Genomic DNA, 24001 nt, shown 5'->3' with positions numbered 1-24001 from the left:
GAAAAGCTAATAAAAAAGCATGCGATAAGCGGCTGTCTGTAGTGACTTAGAAACGGGCAGAAACTCAGAGGTTTAAATGTTCTAAAGTATATTAATAGAACAATGTTGGTTGTGCAAAGCTGAGGAATGGGTAGTAAAAGTGTTCTCTTATTAAACAGTAGATGGTCCCTTTAAGATGCACACACAATGCTCGTACAACCTACCTTGGAATGATAACTGCATCTTGGTAATCTTCTAGCTTGAAAACAAAAGGCCGTTCAGGGGTATATTGAGTATTCGGAATGCCAGTACGTGCTTCTGATTTTTCAATATCTTCCACAAACTTAAAGTCTATGTCCAAAGTGCCGGAGTCATTTACTTGAAAGCGAAAAGTCACAGAACAAGTTAGGCACTTGATTATATACAATAATTATAAATGCTATATTTCTAAAGAATAAAAAAACACCTAAAAAAAACCCAACAAATTTTATTATATTACATTCTTAATTATATTTAAAAAATTTATTATACACAGCTAATAAATTATTTTTGTAAAATATTGTGAATGAAACACAAACATATTTTTTTTTATTAGACATAAACATCACATAAGTGTACAATCATATCAACATTAGTTTCCTTTAGAGCAACTGTCATTTTAGTAACCCAATGATAATATTGCACTGAAGTTATAGCTAGATATAGAAACGCAGAATATTTCTGAATGTTCAGATATCACCATGTACAAATGGAAGTAAAATTGGAAAGTCTCTTAAAACTGCATGCTATATATGAATCATGATAGTTTAAAAGGGATATGAAACCCAATTTTTTTCTTTCATGATTCCGATAGAGAATGCAATTTTAAGCAACTTTCTACATTTACGCCTATTGTCAATTTTTCTTTGTTCTCTTGTCATGTTTATTTGAAAAAAAGCAGGAATGTAAGTTTAGGAGCCAGACCATTTTTGGTTCAGAACCCTGGGTAGCTCTTGCTGATTGGTGGCTACATTTAGCCACCAATCAGCAAACGCTACACAGGTGCTGAACCAGGCCACTCTACAAAAGGGAAAAGAAACAGCTGCACGTGGCTATGCCCACCTGATAACTATTTTGTAAAAAATAATATATTACCTAATTACAAACAGTTGTAAAAAGATTTATTCACATATAACTTTGTATACATTTGTTAGATTGGCATAACTTACCAACATTGAGAGGTAGAACACAGTAAGCACAGTCAGCTGCTGTGGGTTTAAATTCTAGTGCAGGTTTCTCAAGACGAAGGATGTGTGAAAAGATATACTGGTGAAGTCTAGTGATGAGTTCGAGTTGTTGTAAATTTAGAGAAAAGCCAGATTTCTTCAGCTCAATCGATATGGTCACTTCCCCAGAACGGGTGTAGACAGGAAAGTGAGGAATCTAAAATACACATAAAGCCATTATTGCATACTTCAAATAAGAAAACTGTTACGCTTCTCAGTTATTAGACAAGACAGAATAATCCTTAGACCAAAATATTTAAATTAGTCTTGACACCATTTTATCACGATTTGTATTTATTACTGTTTGCCAATCTCCTTTAAAGGGATAGTAAACACCAAAAATGTTATTGTTTAAAAAGAAAGATAATCCCTTTATTTACCATTCCCCGGTTTTGCATAACCAACACTGTTATATTAATATACTTTTTACCTCTGTTATTACCTTGCATCTAAGCGTCTGCAGGCTGCCCCTTATATCAGATCTTTTGATAGACTGGCATTTCAGGCAATTAGTGATGACTTAAATAACTCCACGTGCTTCAGCACAATGTTATTTATATAACACACATGAACTAACACCCTCTAGCTGTGAAAAACTGCATTCAGATAAGAGGTGGCCTTCAAGGGCTTTGAAATTAGCATATGAGCATACCTAGGTTTAGCTTTCAACTAAGAATAGCAAGAGAAAAAAGTTGTTTAAAATTGCATTCCCTATCTGAATCATGAAAGTTTAGTGCTGACTTTTCTACCACTATAAAAGAAAAGTTTTAGTTCAAATAAAGCATGCAATTTTAAGAAACTCTTCTATATTTTTTTCCCCATCAAATATACTTTGTTCTCTTTGTAGTCTTTGTTGAAGAACATACCTAGGTAGGCTTAGAAGCAGCAATGCACTACTGGGAGCTAGCTGGGTGACTGGTAGCTACCGCATATTCTTCTCATCATTGGCTCACCAGATGTGTTCAGCTAAGTGGTCCAGTAGTGAATTGCAGCTCTGAAACTGACTAACTTTGAAGGAATTAAAGACAGTTATATGTATGCAATGATTCAATAACTAAATGTTCTCACACAACAGTGCATCTTCTTTTTGCACTTAAAGGATTACTTTCTGTTATAATTTTTAAGCTAAACAACTAACATATTAAAGTTAATAAACATTAATTAAAACCTAATGACCTATATTTTCTCCAAAACGAAGTTTCATAACGTTCAAAATACTTAAACCAATAACTTTGTGTTTAAAGCGCCATTTTGAAACCTAGGTATTGTAAACGGATTGGTACAGAGCAAAGGATACCCACGGAGTGGGTTTGGAAAACAATTTAATTTGCAGACAAGATTTCTGATATACGGTAGAGATCTGTTAATGAAATGCTATTGATAAAAAGCGTATTTGGGGTAGTTAGTAACAGGCATAGAAAATATTTACTTACAGTGGCCCTTTAAGTCCTTTAAATTTAATTCAGCACAGACACCTTCAAACTGATCAGATTATAACTGAACAGTAAAAGAGGGGGGAACCAGCCTTTATTCACTGTCTGTAAATTAACAAGGAAACGAGGTTGTTCTTTGTGAATTAGATTACAAATAACACCTGTTCCATGTATATCCTAACATACATCACTAATGTATATTCTCTTTTTGTGAGGTGTACAAGAGGTACTACAATCAAAACATTCAAGACACCAACTTTTGATTTTACCTCCTTTAATAAAGGAAACTTGCAGCCCATTGGATTCTTTACATATCCTTATCTGGTTTTCATTGTATAAACTTATTTCTTTTTAATACATTTGGTATTTAAAGCGTACACGTTGTTTCAAGTGTTCACCTTTTGCTTATTTTTGTAACCAAAGCTTTGCATTGATAAATGGGGACGGTATACTATTTGACACCTAAAGGGATATGAACCAAAATCGTTTCTCTCATGTTTCAGATAGAGCATACAATTTAATAACTTTACAATTTACTTCAAGTAAAAAATTTGCTTCATTCTGTTCATATACTTTGTTAAAAAAAAGCAGCAGTGCACTACTGGGAGGTAACTGATCACGTAGTGAACTAATAAGAGACGTGTACAGCCTGTACAGCCACCAATCAGCAACCAGTCCCCAGTAATGTATTGGTGTTTGAGTCTACCGAGGTATCCTTTTCAAATAAGGATTCAAAGAGAATGAAGCAAAAAAGATAATAGAAGTAAAACACCACATGCTCTGTCTGAATCACGAATGAAAACTTTTGGGTTTTAAATCCCTTTAATAGAAGGTAAAAAAAAAATTGTTATGGGCTTATCCCATAACAAAATAAGACTTGTTGCAGTTCTCATTAAAATGAAAGCATATAATTAGTGACTTCTAACAAATGAAGAATATATACATTTTAATTCCAAATCTAGCTTCTTTAGATATGAACATCCAGTTAGTACGGATACACAAATTAGCAATGTGAACATCAAACTGCTGCTATCCACAGGTCGTCAGAAGGAATTTGCTTCTACTGGCTGCCCAATGGGTGATAACTGGCCTTACTGAAAAAGGATTGAGCTCCAGTGGCACAGATGCCCTGTCATTACTTGATAAGGTGACATGATGCATTTAACAATCTCATCAAGACATTGAAGTCTTCGCTGACATACAACCTTTATGGTGCCCCTGTGAGATCACCAGTATGTCAGTTTGCCTTCATTCATTTGCTCAATATAGAAACCTGTCAGGGTACCTGTGAAGTATCATTAAATAAACTACAAATGTATCAAATATATACATTTAATTTTAGCTAATATCTAATTTGATATGAATAGGTCACACTATAGCCACTGAACCGCCCTCGCTGCTCAAGACATCTAAGAGAGCAAATGGGATGATACAATTGTTCAATTAGTGAAGATAGATCACTAAACCTTTGAAGCCCAAAGCTTTACAGGAAAGGTAAACATTGCCCTAATACTGACCTAGTTCAGGATGCCCCCTGGGGTGGCAGAGACAAGATTCTGTACATGAAGTCAGATAAGCAAGCAAAAATCTGAGGATGTGGTAATTAGCACAGGCATGTTAATTACCCCTGAACCAACTAAATACACACCTGGCCTGGGAACAAAGAAAGTTACTTACAGACATGTGGAAATGCTGTGACTCAATCTTCATATAAGTTAATATTCTCCATACTCTATTATATTATATATATATATATATATATATATATATATATCTGAAACGTATAACATATTAGATAAGCGTATGCTGTATTAAATAGGTAACCAATGTTTGGAATGTTAACCAACTGCATAACCTTATTTAAAATATATATATATATATATATATATATATATATATATATATACATACACACACATACACCCCATGTTTAACCAGATTGTTTCAAAATAGCATTCTTATATTTTTCAGACATCTAATAAGTGCATATGTAGTTGGTGCTGTAAATTATACCATATGTTTTTATACACTCAGCAAGAGATATACAGATATGCAATTCTTATATTAAAGGGACAGTCAACACCAGAATTTTTGTTGTTTAAAAAGAAAGATAATCCCTTTATTACCCATTCCCCAGTTCTGCATAACCAACACAGTTATAATAATACAAGTTTTACCTCTGTAATTATCTTGTATCTAAGCTTCTGTTGACTGCCCCCTTATTTCAGTTCTTTTGACAGACATGCAGTTTAGCCAATCAGTGTTCACTCCTAGGTCACTTTACGTGCATGAGCTCAATGTTATCTATATGAAACATGTGAACTAATGCCCTCTAGTGGTCAAAATGTATTCAGATTAGAGGCAGTCTTCAAGGTCTAAGAAATTAGCATATGAACCTCCTAGTTTTAGCTTTCAACTAAGAATACCAAGAGAACAAAGCATTGGTGATAAAAGTAAATTGGGAAGTTGTTTAAAATTGCATGCCCTATTTAAAACATGAAAGTTTTTTTTGGACTTGACTGTCCCTTTAATATGGGATAATAATCCAATGTAAATATAGCTATATGAAATTACATCTGACTGCTACTATGTTTGTCTATGATATAAAATGGTGACTAGGAAATGCAATATATAAATATACATATATACAGTGGGGCAAAAAAGTATTTAGTCAGCCACCAATTGTGCATGTTCTCCCACTTAAGAAGATGAGAGAGGCCTGTAATTTTCATCATAGGTATACCTCAACTATGAGAGACAAAATTTGGAAACAAATCCAGACAATCACATTGTCTGATTTGGAAAGAATTTATTTGCATATTATGGTGGAAAATAAGTATTTGGTCACCTACAAACAAGCAAGATTTCTAGCTCTCATAGACCTGTATATTCTTCTTTAAGAGGCTCCTCGGTCCTCCACTCATTACCTGTATTAATGGCACCTGTTTGAACTTGTTATCAGTATAAAAGACACCTGTCCACAACCTGAAACAGTCACACTCTGAACTCCACTATGGTGAAGACCAAACAGCTGTCGAAGGACACCAGAAATAAAATTGTAGCCCTGCACCAGGCTGGGAAGACTGAATCTGCAATATGCAAGCAGCTTGGTGTGAATAAATCAACTGTGGGAGCAATAATAAGAAAATGGAAGACATACAAGATCACTGATAATCTCCCTCGATCTGGGGCTCCACGCAAGATCTCACCCCGTGGGTCAAAATGATCACAAGAACGGTGAGCAAACATCCCAGAACCACATGGGGGGAACCTAATGAATGACCTGCAGAGAGCTGGGACCAACGTAAGGCTACCATCAGTAACACACTAAGCCGCCAGGGACTCAGATCCTGCAGTGCCAGACGTGTCCCCCTGCTTAAGCTAGAACATGTCCGGGCCCGTCTGAAGTATGCTAGAGAGCATTTGGATGATTCAGAAGCGTATTGGGAGAATGTCATATGGTCAGATGAAACCAAAGTAGAACTGTTTGGTAGAAACACAACTCGTCGTGTTTGGAGGAGAGAGAATGCTGAGTGAAGCATGGGAGTGGCAACATCATGCTTTGGGGCTGTTTCTCTGCAAAGGGAACAGGACGACTGATCCGTGTACATGAAAGAATGAATGGGGCCATGTATCATGAGATTTTGAGTGCAAACCTCCTTACATCAGCAAGGGCATTGAAGATGAAACGTGGCTGGGTCTTTCAGCATGACAATGATCCCAAACACACCGCCCGGGCAACGGAGTGGTTTTGTAAGAAGAATTTCAAGGTCATTGAGTGGCCTAGCCAGTCTCCAGATCTCAACCCCATAGAAAACCTTTGGAGGGAGTTAAAAGTCTGTGTTGCCCAGCGAGAGCCCCAAAACATCACTGCTCTAGAGGAGATCTGCATGCAGGAATGGGCCAACATACCAGCAACAGTGTGTGACAACCTTGTGAAGACATACAGAAAACGTTTGACCTCTGTCATTGCCACCAAAGGATATATAACAAAGTATTGAGATGAACTTTTGATACTGACCAAATACTTATTTTCCACCATAATTTGCAAATAAATTCTTTTCAAATCAGACAATGTGATTGTCTGGGTTTGTTTCCACAAAATTACAGGCCCCTCTTATCTTCTTAAGTGGGAGAACTTGCACAATTGGTGGCTGACTAAATACGTTTTTGCCCCACTGTATATGTGTGTGTGTATATATATATATATATATATATATATATATATATATATATATATATATATATACACACACACACACACATATATATATATATATATATATATATATACACACACGTATGTATACATATATATATATATATACACAAACATATACACACACACAATATATATATATATATATATATATATATATATATATATATATATATAATATGGTTGCATAAGTGTGAACACCCATAAACTTATACTTTATTGAAGCACCTTTTGATTTTATTACAGAACTCAGTCTTTTTGGGTATGATTTTTGGCAAGATTTGCCCACTCTTCTTTGCAAAAACACTCTAAATCTGTCAGAATGCGAGGGCATCTCCTGTGCACAGCCCTCTTCAGATCACCCCACAGATTTTGAATTGGATTCAGGTCTGGGCCATCCCAAAACTTTAATCTTCTTCTGATGAAGCCATTACTTTGTTGATTTGGATGTATGCTTTGGGTCGTTGTCATGCTGAAAGATGAAGTTCCTCTTCATGTTCAGCTTTCTAGCAGAAGCCTGAAGGTTTTGTGCCAATATTGTCTGGTATTTGGAACTATTCTTTATTCCCTCTACCTTGACTAAGTTCAAGTTCCAGCTGAAGAAAAACAGCCGCAAAGCATGATGCTGACACCACCATGCTTCACTGTGGGTATGGTGTTCTTTTGGCAATATGCTGTGTTGTTTTAGCGCCAAACATATCTGTTGGAATTATGGCCAAAAAGTTCAACTTTGGTTTCATCAGACCAGAACACCTTTTGCAACATGCTTTTGGGAAACTTCAGATGTTTTTTTGCAAAATTTAGCCAGGGTTGGGATGTTTTTTTTTTTGTAAGAGAAGGCTTCCGTCTTACCACTCTACCCCATAGCCCAGACATATGAAGAATACGGGCAATTGTTTTCACATGTTCCACACAGCCAGTACTTGCCAGATATTCCTGCAGCTCCTTTAATGTTGCTGTAGGCCTCTTGGGAGCTTCCCAGACCAGTTTTCTTCTCGTCTTTTCATCAATTTTGGAGGGACGTCACTGTTGCACCATATTTTCTTCACTTGATGATGACTGTCTTCACTGTGTTCCATGGTATATCTAATGCCTTGGAAATTCTTTTGTACCCTTCTCCTGACTGATACCTTTTAACAATGAGATCCCTCTGATGCTTTAGAAGCTCTCTGCGGACCATGGCTTTTGCTGTAGGATGCGACTAACAAAATGTCAGGAAAGACCTACTAGAACAGCTGAACTTTATTTGGGGTTAATAAGAGGCACTTTAATTAAATGATGACAGGTGTGTACTGACTCCTATTTAACATGATTTTGAATGTGATTGCTTAATTCTGAACACAGCTACATCCCCAGTTATAAAAGGGTGTTCACACTTATGCAACCATATTTTATTTTATTTTTTTATTTCCCTTTACCTAAAACATTTCAAGGTTTTTTTCCAATTGAGTTGTACAGTTTATAGGTCACATTAAAGGTGGAAAAAGTTCTGAAATAATTTATCTTGTCTCATTTTTTTACATCACAGAAACCTGGTATTTTAACACAGGTGTGTAGACTTTTTATATCCACTGTAAGTATGTGTGTGTGTGTATATATATATATATATATATATATATATATATATATATATATCCACTGTAAGTATGTGTGTGTGTGTGTGTATGTGTATATATATATATATATATATATATATATATATATATATACACACACACACTAGTATATTTAATGAACTAATATATTAATTAATAGCATACTGAAAGTATTAGATTAAAAATCATTTTAAATACCCTAATATTTAAATGTATAGGAATTGCTCTCTAATATGGTACTAGAGATATACTCCTGTTTAGTATGAAAGTACTCAGATTAAATAGTACTATATGGTCCCATATATGCTGAACATATAATTTATTAATATCAGGAAATAGTAAGTATATTAAAGATACATTTGGATATAATAATATTGTGCTAACAAAGCCGTTTATCCTGCTCATGTTGCCCTCTGGTGGTTTATGCGAGAATTGCAATCAAAGGAGATTGTAGTATCAAACAACCATACATTCCCAGTAAGCCAATGAAGGGACAAGCTTCGATAAGGGTGTATCCGAATACTCACCAATGATTACAAAATAGATGCAGGCTTATCACTTGATAAAAGCTCATGCAAGAGGAAAGAAAGGGGTCTTTGCTGGAATTTTTACTGACTGACAACCACTGCCTTTGGAACAGTGTCTCTATAAAGCAAAACTGGGCCTAAATTTTCTTTTTCCATAATCGTAGTGTGATTTAAACGGAGATGTATTCTTATATTTAATAAGAGTCCTAAAGCCTGTGTACATGGGCCATTTTTTGCAGTACAGCGGTCCCACCCCTTGCTCTCTCTCTATCCCCCCCCCTCTCCCTCTTTTGCGCTCTCTCTCTCCCCCTTCTCTCTTTTGCTCTCTCTCTCCCGCGCTCTCTCCCCCTTCTCTCTTTTGCGCTCTCTCCCTCTTCTCTCTTTTGCGCTCTCTCCCCCTTCTCTCTTTTGCGCTCACTCCCCCTTCTCTCTTTTGCGCTCACTCCCCCTTCTCTCTTTTGCGCTCTCTCCCCCTTCTCTCTTTTGCGCTCCCTCCCCCTTCTCTCTTTTGCGCTCCCTCCCCCTTCTCTCTTTTGCGCTCCCTCCCCCTTCTCTCTTTTGCGCTCCCTCCCCCTTCTCTCTTTTGCGCTCCCTCCCCCTTCTCTCTTTTGCGCTCTCTCCCCCTTCTCTCTTTTGCGCTCTCCCCCCCCCTCTTTTGTGCTCTCTCCCCCCCTCTCTTTTGTGCATTCTCCCACCCTCTCTTTTGCTGTCTCTCTCCCTCTCTTTTATCCCCCTCTTCTGAGCTCTCTGACAGTCTCTCACGGCAGTCCAGTCGGCCCCGGCATCTGGTCCTAGCCGCCCACCCAGTGTCACACCCGGCCACGCCCACGCTGCACCCATCTGGCCACGCCCACTCCACCACACGCCAGATCAGTAGGAAGGCCAGGTGCGTTTGTCCTCACGCACAGTCTCTAATGCGGATGACAGCTTCGGACAAACACACTTGGCCTTTTATTATATAGGATTAATTAGACCAAGGGTAGTAAGTATGCTGGTATTAAATATTAATGTTTAGAAAGAATTTTTGTATTTTAATATCATAAGTTAATTACAGTTATTGAGATTATATATATATATATATATATATATATATATATATATATATGTTAGAAAAAAGGAGGGGCACCTGCGCTAAAAACTCTAACACTTGGTGAGTAATGGCTATTTTTGCAACAATAGTAGTAATAGTGATATATGTGCGTGCTGCCTCTGATACAGTGTACCCGTGTCACTGTTAGGAATGTGGATGGAAAAGAGAAAATCAAAAAGGGCGCACAGCTAGGCACTAGAATAAAAATTGACTATTAGTAAAGTAGGTATGTAGTTTTCAGACCTATGTGGTTATAGTAAACAGGATAATAAAAATAATAATAATAATAATGTCCTTGGATTGTTATTGTATTCTAAAGAGTTCAGTAATGTGCTTTAGAATATTCGACACTTCTTTGTCTGAGGTGAGTGGATTTGTGCTTACCAGAGGTAACCTCAATCATATGAGGTAAGTTGTAGACTTGTCTGGGTTAGAGATGTTTCTTTGGCTCTTGTCCAGTCGATTTTGCTTTGTTCTTTGCTGTAGGAATCTTTCCTTTGTTGAAACCCTTTGGGATCTTTGTTTCCAGGTGGCTCCTGGCAGCAGTATGTTGTTTTGAATGAAAATCTTGGACTCTCTTGTATCGTTTGTTGAAAGGCAATGGAAAATCCTGGACTCTCTTTTTCTTCTTGGTGATGAGAATATCAAATGCCCTCAATCAGAGTATGAGGTAAGTAATAGACATTGATTAAGTATTTCGATCTCCTGGTCAGTGCTCTGGTTGGCTGCAGTACAAAGATTGCCCAATGCAGTATTTGAATTTAAAATACAGTTCAGCCTGCTTGTGGGACACTAATGGCTGTATGCTTAATGTGGTTCTTTTAAACAGCTTAACCTGCTGGCCGTAATTTGTGGTCAATAAGACCAATACGTTTATAATGCTGTTAGGCTAAAAAGCCTCTGTTGGCAGTTGGTAAGTTCAAATTGTGCGTATAATATGCTCACAGAGGCATATGTATAAGGAAGGGTACAGTCGCTCAACAAGTCCTGTTACCCGTTGTGTTAAATATGATGCCGTGCCGCAATGTAGCAAAAGGATGTCCGCCCACCTTAAGATAATCCTTACGCGTTTCGAAGTGATCAGTCACTTCTTCATCAGAGGAAAAAAGTTTCCACTTTTTTCCTCTGATGAAGAAGTGACTGATCACTTCGAAACGCGTAAGGATTATCTTAAGGTGGGCGGACATCCTTTTGCTACATTGCGGCACGGCATCATATTTAACACAACGGGTAACAGGACTTGTTGAGCGACTGTACCCTTCCTTATACATATGCCTCTGTGAGCATATTATACGCACAATTTGAACTTACCAACTGCCAACAGAGGCTTTTTAGCCTAACAGCATTATAAACGTATTGGTCTTATTGACCACAAATTACGGCCAGCAGGTTAAGCTGTTTAAAAGAACCACATTAAGCATACAGCCATTAGTGTCCCACAAGCAGGCTGAACTGTATTTTAAATTCAAATACTGCATTGGGCAATCTTTGTACTGCAGCCAACCAGAGCACTGACCAGGAGATCGAAATACTTAATCAATGTCTATTACTTACCTCATACTCTGATTGAGGGCATTTGATATTCTCATCACCAAGAAGAAAAAGAGAGTCCAGGATTTTCCATTGCCTTTCAACAAACGATACAAGAGAGTCCAAGATTTTCATTCAAAACAACATACTGCTGCCAGGAGCCACCTGGAAACAAAGATCCCAAAGGGTTTCAACAAAGGAAAGATTCCTACAGCAAAGAACAAAGCAAAATCGACTGGACAAGAGCCAAAGAAGCATCTCTAACCCAGACAAGTCTACAACTTACCTCATATGATTGAGGTTACCTCTGGTAAGCACAAATCCACTCACCTCAGACAAAGAAGTGTCGAATATTCTAAAGCACATTACTGAACTCTTTAGAATACAATAACAATCCAAGGACATTATTATTATTATTATTTTTATTATCCTGTTTACTATAACCACATAGGTCTGAAAACTACATACCTACTTTACTAATAGTCAATTTTTATTCTAGTGCCTAGCTGTGCGCCCTTTTTGATTTTCTCTTTTCCATCCATATATATATATATATATATATATATATATTTATAATTTGTCTTATTGTGGCTGAATAAGAAGTTATTCCAGGCTAGACATATTGGCATATCAATTGGCTGTTGCATTAATAATATATACGATTTTCTGGTGTTTTAATTGAAGTTACATAGAACCATTTGTGGGCTAAATAGCTTAATTATACTTCCCTGAATGTTATCTCAGATTTATTGAGATTTAGTAAGAATTGTGTGAAGCATCTTGTTATATTTTTTAACTAAGCACTGTTAAATTAGCGGTCCATATTCTGGTATTTTCATTGTGATATTTTAACAAGTGACTCATTGTGAGTAAGGGTAATTTTTAGAGGTGCATTTTATGATCTGCTTTGTGTAGAATAATTGTAACAGAATAAGCGTGTATAATTGGTTCATAATCTAGTTTCTACATAAATATAATTCCAGGTGTCTATAAAAGGTAACTAATCTAGAATTAAGGAATAAATATTGATTTTAATAAATAAATTGTTACGTATATACACATTTTATTGGTTGGCAACTGCTGAGATAATATATACAACATTTTAGTTGGAGGTTACTGCCAAGATAATAATAAATAATAATTTTGTGACCTAGTCATATACTAACAAACCACAGTCACCCATGTATTTGTTTATTATCAGAGCAAAACCAGAAACTAGACAAGTCAGAACCAACCTTAAGCAGAAGGAATTACAGAAGGAATACAAAAATAAGTTGCACTGCCGGATAGCTTTATTAGTAGATCTGACACAAAAGCCAAAAGAAAAATTATCAAAGTCAAGAGGGATGTTTCCAGTAATTAATCAAAAAGATGTCATCAAAGCTTCTAGGTCCAATGTCCAATCCAATGCTGCGGAGTGAATGAGTCATTGTTTGAATAATCTGCTGTACAAAGAGTTTCTTAGCCCATCTGACTTCAGTAAGGTTAACAAAGACACATTCTGGACTTTTAAAGCACTAGAACAGAGGTTATGCGTAAAACCAGCAAGTAAAAACTCAAGAATATGATAGAGCCAGTAAATGCAATGAAATCTTAAGTAACTGCAAATCTTGAGAAAAAACATCCTAAACACAATAGCAGGAATGTCTTTACCATTCACTAGACTCAAGCATCCCAGACTATATCCAACTGAAGCCAGCATGAGATTGCGCCTGGCCAGAATTCTCTGATAGGAGTATGTAATTTTGCCATCTGTGCAGTGTTAATTTTGACTGCAAATTTCAATTTATTAGTTTTAGTAGTCTTTTAGTCATCTGAATTGTTTTAGTTTTAGTCTTGTTTTAGTCGACTGAATCTCCAGTAGATTTTAGTCAACTAAATCTCCAGTAGATTTTAGTCGACTAAAATCTAAGGGGTTTAGTTAAAGTGTAATGCATTATTTAAGCATTTATCTATAATTTGCAAACTGATTATATACTCCAGGAGTAAACATAACACCTGTTAATATTTATGGTATTAAGGTTTAAACATGCAATACAGACACAAAGTTAGCCGTTGTGATAGGTAACATCTTTATTAAACTTAAAATTAAATAAAACCAAGTTTCATAAACAAACAGACGTGCAACTTTAAAATATAAAAAAACAAAACTGTAAACTGTATTGGCTGTATTAAACATATTACCCAGTATAAAAACTTTAACAGTTCTCTGTTAATAATTAAAACAAGAATCAAGTAACTCAACACAGCAAAAAGTTTCTGCAGCTAGCACAGGCACAGCATAACTTAAACCATTATTCGTGGGTTATGCTTATTTCTATAGGAAGAATCAATTGATTGTTCACAGATTTGAAAAATTTTCGGCAACGATATTAGCACTGCTCTAGAACTTCCAAACTCATTATATACTCCTGGAGTAAAGGTTTATTAACCTGTTTTTATTTATGGTATTAAGGTTTGAACATGCAATACAAATTTAAGAGATTTAACTGTTGTGGTATATAACATGTCTTTATATATCTTAAAATTTAATAAAATTAAGTTTCGTAAATTTTACAAAAGAGCAGTAATTGGATATGGATTGATTATAACACCTTGCATAAAATCTTTTTGGCAGCAAATTTTGATTTAGTTTTAGTCATAGTCTTGACTAAAATGTCATTGTGATTTAGTTTTAGTCATAGTCTTTTGACTAAAATGTCATTTTAGTTTTAGTCGTATTTTAGTCATCAGAATTTCTTTAGTTTTATAGTCATTTTAGTCTAGTTTTAGTCGACGAAATTAACACTGCATCTTTGTAAGTCTGGGAAACTGATTTCAAATGTGTGGGTCTTGAATCTAACCGGAAAGTGTACATTACTGCAAGGGTTGACACACAAACCTGAAAAGCTAACAAACAGTCATAAGTGACCAATACAATTTGTTGGGTCTAACACCAGTATTTATACATTGATATATGCAAAGATTTTAGGAGCCAGCCATGGCCAGGATTTGGCAAGCGTAAAAAAAAATAAAAATAAAAAAATGATTCTTTAAAAAAAAAGTTGTCACTTCAATTCTAATAATTGAGGAGTTGGTGCCTCAGAAAGTGTGCACATATAAAGATTGTGTATATTTTGATAACGAAATTAAACCGAATTCATTTATTTTATTAATTTGCATTCTCTATCTGAATCATGGGTTTAATTATGACTTGAGCCCCTAACAACTTTCTCTGCTCAGCTTTAAGTAAGTTATTCCATGAAGATCTAATCAAACTATTGAAATCTTCCTTTATTAAAAGGAACATGTGAACCAAAAACAATTTATGCTTACCTGATAAATTTATTTCCAGACATGGTGAGTCCACGGAATCATCAATTACTAGTGGGAATCTCACTCCTGGCCACCAGGAGGAGGTAAAAAGCACTACAGCAAAGCTGCTATATACAACACTTCCTTACCCATAACCTCCAGTCATTTGGCCGAAGGAAAAATGGAAAAAGATGATAAAACCTGCGGTTTTAGAAAAAAATGTCTTAAATAAAGGGTGGCCCGTGGACTCACCATATACAGAAATACATTTATCAGGTAAGCATAAATTATGTTTTCTTTCCTAAGATATGGGGAGTCCACGGAATCATCAATTACTAGTGGGACACAGATAAGGGAGGAACAAGACAAGTAGACCTAAACAGAAGGCACCACCGCTTGAGGAACCATTTTCCCAAAAGAAGCCTCAGCTGAGGCAAAAGTATCAAATTTATAAAAAAAAACTTTGAAAAAGTATGCAGAGAGGACCAAATTGCAGCCTTGGAAAACTGATGAACAGAAGCTTCATTTTTAAATGCCCAGGAAGAAGAAACAGCCCTCGTAGAATGAGCAGTGATTCTCTCAGGAGGTTGCTGTCCAGCAGTCTCATAGGCCAAACTAATAATACTCCTTAGCCAAAGAGAAGTAGCCGTAGCCTTCTGACTCTTGCGTTTCCCAGAAAAACAAAGCAGAAGACTGAAGAAAGTCCTTAGTAGTCTGAAGATACAACTTCAATGCACGCACATCTAGGTTGTGCAATAAACGCTCCTTAGGAGAAAAAGAATTAGGACACAAAGAAGGAACCACAATCTCCTGATTAATATTCTTGTTTGAAACAACCTTAGCTAGGAAACCTAGTTTAGTACATAAAACCACCGAATCAGAATGAAAAATAAGATCAAATTGCAGAGCCGAGAGTTCCGAAACTCTCTGAGCAGAAGAAATAGCAACAAGAAACAAAACCTTCCAAGATAACATCTTGATATCTAAGGGATGCATAGGTTCAAACAGAGCCCGCTGTAAAACTCTAAGAACAAGGTTAAGACTCCAGGGAGGAGTAACGGGCTTAAACACAGGCCTAATCCTAACCAAAGCCCAACAAAAAGATTGCACGTCTGGCGCATCCAACAAATGCTTATGCAACAAAATAGACAACGCAGAAATCTGACCTTTCAGAGTACTAGCTGACAAACCCTTCTCCAGACCCTCCTGGAGAAAAGACAAAATTCTAGGAATCCTGACTCTACTCCAAGAGTAGCATCTAGATTCACACCAATACAGATATGTACGCCATATCTTATAGTAAATCTTTCTCGTCACAGGCTTACATGAATCATGGTCTCAATGACTGACTTAGATAAAATTAAGCAATCATCCAAATCTCATTTGTCTGAAGCTGACTGCTTGGAGATTGAAGTAAAGGACCCTTAAGTAGAAGGTCCTTCCTCAGAGGTAGTGTCCACGAAGGTAGAGACGACATTTACACTACATCTGCATACCAGATCCTGAGAGGCCACGCCTGCGCTATGAGAATCACCAACACCCTCTCCTGCTTGATTCGAGCAATGACTCTTGGCAGGAGAGCAAAAGGAGGAAATATGTATGCTAGAGTGAAATTCCAAGGAAACGCCAGAGCATCTGTCAAGAAAGTCTGTGGATCCCTTGACCTCGAACCGAACCTCAGAAACTTAGCATTATGCCGAGAAGCCATGAGACCCAGTTCTGGCTGCCCCAATTGAGGATTAAACTGGAAAATACTCCCAGATGAAAGGTCTGTCGGCTCAGAAAATCCGCCTCCCAATTGTCCACTCCTGGGATGTGGAATGCAGAAAGACAAGTTGTGAGACTCCCCCCACTGGATTAACTGGGCCACCTTTGACATGAGAACAGAAATAAGCTGGCGCTTAGGACCCCTAATAAGCCAAGCACAGGGTAGGGTCTCCCAATTAAAACCCTGGAAATTGTTACAAGTAAGAAAATTTGGGAGGTGCTGGCGCTAAAAACAGCTTAGGGACAGTCTATATAATCTGTGAAAAATTCAAATAGGATATTTGACAGGATAGTCTGAAATTTTATGTGGCTGATGCAATAGCTGTGAATTATATTATAACATGTATTGTATTGTTATTGCTCGAATTTGCCTGATAAACTGGATACAAATAAAATCCTTTGGAAAATGACACACAGTTTATAAGGATTATGTAATATACACTTATATATGTAAATATAAAAAGCCCCTAGTGTGGGGTGAAACGCGTTGATTTGAGTAACTCTTCAAGTGGAACATAAGGATTATAACCTCTCTACACTTGCTACAATCTTCTCACCTCTTTTATTTTTGCACTGAGAAGCATTGCTCTACCTTTGAATCAGTAATGCTGCTGAATACAGATTAGCCCAAGCATACTGCACCATCTCCAGTTAGCACTAAGAGAAAGTGCCCCTGGAGAACATCGGATCACCTATACAGGCTACTAGCCTGACAGCGGAACAACCTACATCTAAACGGCACTCAAGCCAGAGGAGGACAAAAAGCCGAAACCAACACTCCGGCAAATAATACCATCTAAGAGACTGATACAGCACTAGGAGGTAAATGTTTGCAGGAGCTTATTGAAAACACAGTCGCATGGAGATACAATCTTGCCACTAAACAGACTGCAACATATCGCACAGCTATTCTATACCAACACGGCATTACACGCCACTTCCGGAAGTGACGTAAGGAGCAACAACACAGCCAGCGAGGATCACCACGCCAGAGTAACGCTAAGTAAAACAAGCATACCAGCAAGGACCAGGACTGCATACCGGACCAAGCGAGACCCAGAAACAAGGAAGCACCGGATTCCTAACAAAAACACCTTCCTTACACAGAGCTGAAGAACGGACCCACATTCACAGAACTAATAATACTCCTCACTCTAGACGTAGAGTGAGGATATTTACAAAGGTACTTTTATTAGTGTAAATTACAATTGGTACTAGGTACCTACCTGTATACAGGCCAGCCCTATACATATTAAGACCACTCTACCCAATTCTATATTAATAGTTTTTATAAAAATTAGTCTGGACGTCCAGCGCTTTTTACCTACAATATAATTCTATTTTATTTCCAATAAATAATCTCTCTTACTATATTTGGTCATTGTGGATTTGTTATTTCATTGTTTATTTGATTACTGTTAGAGGTCTAGTCTAAATCTAAGATCCATCCCACCTTTACATATATAAGTGTATATTACATAATCCTTATAAACTGTGTGTCATTTTCCAAAGGATTTTATTTGTATCCAATTTATCAGGCAAATTCGAGCAATAACAATACAATACATGTTATAATATAATTCACAGCTATTGCATCAGCCACATAAAATTTCAGACTATCCTGTCAAATATCCTATTTGAATTTTTCACAGATTATATAGACTGTCCCTAAGCTGTTTTTAGCGCCAGCACCTCCCAAATTTTCCACCTTTGACATGGCCAAGGAACTCTGAGTTCCCTCCTGGTGGTTGATGTATGCCACCGAAGACAAGTTTATCCGACTGGAACCTGATAAACCGGGCTAAGGCTAGCTGAGGCCAGGCCAGTAGAGCATTAAAAATCGCTCTCAGTTCTAGAATGTTTATAGAGAGAACTGAATGAATGACCCCCAAATTGCTTGCCAACCTAGAAGGCTGGCATCCGTGGTCATGATCACCCAGGAAGGTCTGCAAAAGCAAGTTCCCTGGGAGAGGTACTCCTGAGACAACCATCACAGAAGAGAGTCCCTTGTTGAATGATCCAGAACTATTTGCAGAGACAGATCCGCATAGTCTGTTCCATTCCCTTAACATGCATAACTGCAGAGGTCTGAGATGGAACCGAGCAAATGTAATGATGTTCATGGAAGCTACCATCAGACCAATTACCTCCATACATAGAGCCACTGACGGACGAAGAGAGGATGGAAGGACAAGACAAGAGTCAGAAATATCTTCATTAGTAGGGAGTTTATTATGGCCTAAAAACACTACTCTTGTGGCTGGAATCAGAGAACTCTTTCCCAGATTTACCTTCCAACCGTGGGAGCGAAGAAAAGACAACAAGATCTCCGTATGAGAGTTTGCTTGTTGAAAAGACGGCGCCTGAACCAGTATGTCGTCCAGATAAGGCGCAACAGCAATGCCCTGAGACCGGATCACTGCCAAAAGAGCCCCCAGGACCTTTGAGAAAATTCTGGGAGCTGTGGCAAGGCTGAAAGGAAGAGGCACAAACTGGAAATGATTGTCTAAGAAAGAAAAACCTTAGAAACTTGTGATGATCCCGGTGAATGGAAACATGAAGGTACGCATCCTTTAAGTCTATGGTGGTCATAAATTGACCCTCTTGAATCAAAGGAAAAATGGAACGTATAGTCTCCATCATGAAGGACGGTACACTGAGGAACTTGTTTAAACACTTTAGGTCTAAAATAGGTCTGAAAGCCACCTCTTTCTTAGAAACCACAGATTTGAATAAAATCCCAGACCCTGTTCCTGCGGAGGAACTGGAACTATAACTCACAGGTCAAAAAGATCCTAGATACAATTTAAGAACGCTCTCTCTTTATCTCGTCTACAGATAATCTTGAGAGAAGAAACCTACCTCTGGGAGGAAAAGTCTTGAATTCCATCTTGTACCCCTGAGTTACAATGTCCACGGCCCACAGGTATGGGACATCTCGTATCCAAGCCTGAGCAAATTGAGAAAGCCTGCCCCCTACTAGATCAGTTCCTGGATCGGGGGTCGACCCTTCATGCTGACTTGGAGTCAGCTGCAGGCTTCTTAGACTGTTTCCCCTTGTTCCAAGACTGACCAGACTTCCAGGAAGACTTGGATAGTTTCCTGCTTGGAAGAGGAAGCGGAGGGTTTACCTCTAAAGTTACAAAAGAAACGAAAGATCCCTTTCCTCCTTTAATATCTGAAAACATTTCAGCCGAAACAAGGTCTTACCCTTGTAGGGAATAGCTAATGACTTAGATTTAGAAGAAACATCCGCAGACCAGGATTTTAACCAAAGGGCTCCGTGAGCTAGAACCACAAAATCAGACATTTTAGCTCCCAGTTTAATGACCTGTAAGGAAGCATCCAAAATAAAGGAATTAGCTAACCTTAAGACCCTTAATCCTGTCCTGGATCTCCTCAAGAGGAGTATCTGTCTTAATAGAATCAGACTAAGCATCAAACCAGTAAGCTGCAGGGCTGGTATTAGTAGCAATCCACACCGCAGGCTGCCATTGAAGACCTTGGTGAACATAGATTTTGTTTAATAATAGGAGATGGAGAAAAAGGAATACCAGGTCTCTCCCACTCCAGTGCAATAATCTCACGGTCTGGAACCGGAAAAACCTCCACCACAGAGGGAACATTAAAATTCTTGTTCAGCTTACTAGACTTCTTAGGGTTATCAACAATAGTAGTATCTGAGTTATCCAAGGCAGCCAAAACCTCCTTAAGCAACAAGTGGAGGTGTTCCAGCTTAAATCTGAAGGAAACAACTTCAGCATCAGTAGAAGGAATTATACTGCTTGAATCCGAAATTTCACCCTCAGATGCACAAAAATCAGACTTCTGAGAGTAAAGATTTCGATTAGCCATCTCAGGATCAGAAACCTTACTGTTTCTTTAAACTTCCTTTCACGCTTTCCCTGCAGCAAAACATAATTTATGTAAGAACTTACCTGATAAATTCATTTCTTTCATATTAGCAAGAGTCCATGAGCTAGTGACGTATGGGATATACATTCCTACCAGGAGGGGCAAAGTTTCCCAAACCTCAAAATGCCTATAAATACACCCCTCACCACACCCACAAATCAGTTTAACGAATAGCCAAGAAGTGGGGTGATAAGAAAAAAGTGCGAAAGCATAAAAAATAAGGAATTGGAATAATTGTGCTTTATACAAAAAAATCATAACCACCACAAAAAAGGGTGGGCCTCATGGACTCTTGCTAATATGAAAGAAATTAATTTATCAGGTAAGTTCTTACATAAATTATGTTTTCTTTCATGTAATTAGCAAGAGTCCATGAGCTAGTGACGTATGGGATAATGACTACCCAAGATGTGGATCTTTCCACGCAAGAGTCACTAGAGAGGGAGGGATAAAATAAAGACAGCCAATTCCTGCTGAAAATAATCCACACCCAAAATAAAGTTTAAATGAAAACATAAGCAGAAGATTCAAACTGAAACAGCTGCCTGAAGTAATTTTCTACCAAAAACTGCTTCAGAAGAAGAAAACACATCAAAATGGTAGAATTTAGTAAAAGTATGCAAAGAAGACCAAGTTGCTGCTTTGCAAATCTGATCAACCGAAGCTTCATTCCTAAACGCCCAGGAAGTAGAAACTGACCTAGTAGAATGAGCTGTAATCCTCTGAGGCGGAGTTTTACCCGACTCAACATAGGCATGATGAATTAAAGATTTCAACCAAGATGCCAAAGAAATGGCAGAAGCTTTCTGGCCTTTTCTAGAACCGGAAAAGATGACAAATAGACTAGAAGTCTTTCGGAAATTCTTAGTAGCTTCAACATAATATTTCAAAGCTCTAACAACATCCAAAGAATGCAATGATTTCTCCTTAGAATTCTTAGGATTAGGGCATAATGAAGGAACTACAATTTCTCTACTAATGTTGTTGGAATTCACAACCTTAGGTAAAAATTCAAAAGAAGTTCGCAACACTGCCTTATCCTGATGAAAAATCAGAAAAGGAGACTCACAAGAAAGAGCAGACAATTCAGAGACTCTTCTGGCAGAAGAGATGGCCAAAAGGAACAAAACTTTCCAAGAAAGTAATTTAATGTCCAATGAATGCATAGGTTCAAACGGAGGAGCTTGAAGAGCCCCCAGAACCAAATTCAAACTCCAAGGAGGAGAAATTGACTTAATAACAGGTTTTATACGAACCAAGGCTTGTACAAAACAATGAATATCAGGAAGATTAGCAATCTTTCTGTGAAAAAGAACAGAAAGAGCAGAGATTTGACCTTTCAAGGAACTTGCAGACAAACCTTTATCTAAACCATCCTGAAGAAACTGTAAAATTCTCGGAATTCTAAAAGAATGCCAGGAAAAATGATGAGAAAGACACCAAGAAATATAAGTCTTCCAGACTCTATAATATATCTCTCTAGATACAGATTTACGAGCCTGTTACATAGTATTAATCACAGAGTCAGAGAAACCTCTTTGACCAAGAAAAGATTTTTTGCGCCAAAAAAGTCTGCGCCAAGAATGACGCAATAAAATGAAGCATTTTCAGCCCCCGCGAGCCTAACAGCCCACAGGGAAAAAGTCAAATTTTTTAAGGTAAGAAAAAATGATTGATTCAAATGCATCATCCCAAATATGAAACTGACTGTCTGAAAATAAGGAATGTGTAACATCCTGAGTCAAGGCAAATAAATGTTTGAATACATATATTTAGAACTTTATAAAAAAAAGCGCCCAACCATAGCTTAGAATGTCACAGAAAATAAGACTTACTTACCCCAGGACACTCGTCTACATGTTGTAGAAAGCCAAACCAGTACTGAAACGAAAATCAGCAGAGGTAATGGTATATATAAGAGTATATCGTCGATCTGAAAAGGGAGGTAAGAGATGAATCTCTACGACCGATAACAGAGAACCTATGAAATAGACCCCGTAGAAGGAGATCATTGCATTCAAATAGGCAATACTCTCCTCACATCCCTCTGACATTCACTGCACGCTGAGAGGAAAACCGGGCTCCAACCTGCTGCGGAGCGCATATCAACGTAGAATCTAGCACAAACTTACTTCACCAACTCCATAGGAGGCAAAGTTTGTAAAACTGATTTGTGGGTGTGGTGAGGGGTGTATTTATAGGCATTTTGAGGTTTGGGAAACTTTGCCCCTCCTGGTAGGAATGTATATCCCATACGTCACTAGCTCATGGACTCTTGCTAATTACATGAAAGAAAAGGATATAATACAGAACAACAACAAAAAAAATGTTCTTAAATAAATGTTCCCTTTAAAGTTTACTGATGTGCCCTACCTGTCCTGCAACCGGCAGCAAACTGAGGGGAAAAAAAACGATCCTGTTTAAAATCCGGATTTCCAGAGAAGCAAAAACAGCAAGAAGCCTTCTAAACAGCAGAGCATCAGAAATATACACACCTCACTCTTACAGGAAGTGAAAAAAAGTGCCAAAAAAAACTGACATCAAAGAATCAGAACCTTCCTAAAAGGGGCGGTCATACAGCAAACAAAAAAGGCATTAAAAAAAAAAACTTTCTTGAAAACAGGCTTAAAAACAAAAAAAAAAAAAAAAAAAAAAAAGTACATAATACGTTACTAAAAACGGATCCTTACTGAGCCATCAATTAAATAAATAACTCCTCACACCGACAGTGCCTGCAAAACTGCCATAAAAAAACTGCACCCTGACAAGAATAATAAAAAACTACCCCCTGCAGCGTTTCAGCTGAATAAGTGCCAAATTTATGTAAGAACTTACCTGATAAATTAATTTCTTTCATATTGGCAAGAGACCATGAGCTAGTGACGTATGGGATATCCAATCCTACCAGGAGGGACAAACGTCCCCAAACCTCAAAATGCCTATAAATACACCCCTCACCACACCCACAATTCAGTAGTGGGGTGATAAAAAAAAAGGAGTAAAAAGGATCAAGAAAAGGAACTGGAAATATAATTGTGCTTTATACAAAAAAACATAACCACCATAAAAAGGGTGGGTCCATGGACTCTTGCCAATATGAAAGAAATTAATTTATCAGGTAAGTTCTTACATAAATTATGTTTTCTTTCATGTAATTGGCAAGCGTCCATGAACTAGTGACGTATGGGATATTAATACCCAAGATGTGGAAGTCCACAGAAGAGTCACTAGAGAGGGAGGGATAAAAATAAAAACAGCCATTTTCTGCTGAAAAAATTAAATCCACATCCAAAAAAATAAAGTTCTTCTCATAATTGAAATGAAAAAACTTAAAACATAAGCAGAGGAATCAAACTGAAACAGCTGCCTGAAGAACCTTTCTACCAA

At 37.5% G+C, this 24001-nt stretch overlaps 1 protein-coding gene across 4 annotated transcripts in view; it reads right to left on the bottom strand.

Annotated features, from left to right (window-relative positions):
* DICER1 (dicer 1, ribonuclease III) overlaps positions 1-24001 on the bottom strand; it is a 292090-nt gene that overhangs the window by 130867 nt on the left and 137222 nt on the right. The window contains exons 18-19 of one of the 4 annotated variants that reach the window (XM_053697503.1): positions 1188-1401; positions 204-357 (exon numbers count right to left, since the gene is read on the bottom strand). In XM_053697503.1, coding sequence (XP_053553478.1) covers positions 204-357; positions 1188-1401 — 368 coding nt within the window. Of the gene's footprint in view, positions 1-203; positions 358-1187; positions 1402-12908; positions 13084-24001 lie in introns of those variants that run through there. The other 3 variants (XM_053697504.1, XM_053697505.1, XM_053697506.1) reach the window with 3 other exon arrangements.

This window comes from Bombina bombina, chromosome 1 (assembly GCF_027579735.1).
Source record: "Bombina bombina isolate aBomBom1 chromosome 1, aBomBom1.pri, whole genome shotgun sequence".
Classification (NCBI taxonomy): domain Eukaryota; kingdom Metazoa; phylum Chordata; class Amphibia; order Anura; family Bombinatoridae; genus Bombina; species Bombina bombina.
This window is presented reverse-complemented; position numbering and strand designations above follow the sequence as displayed.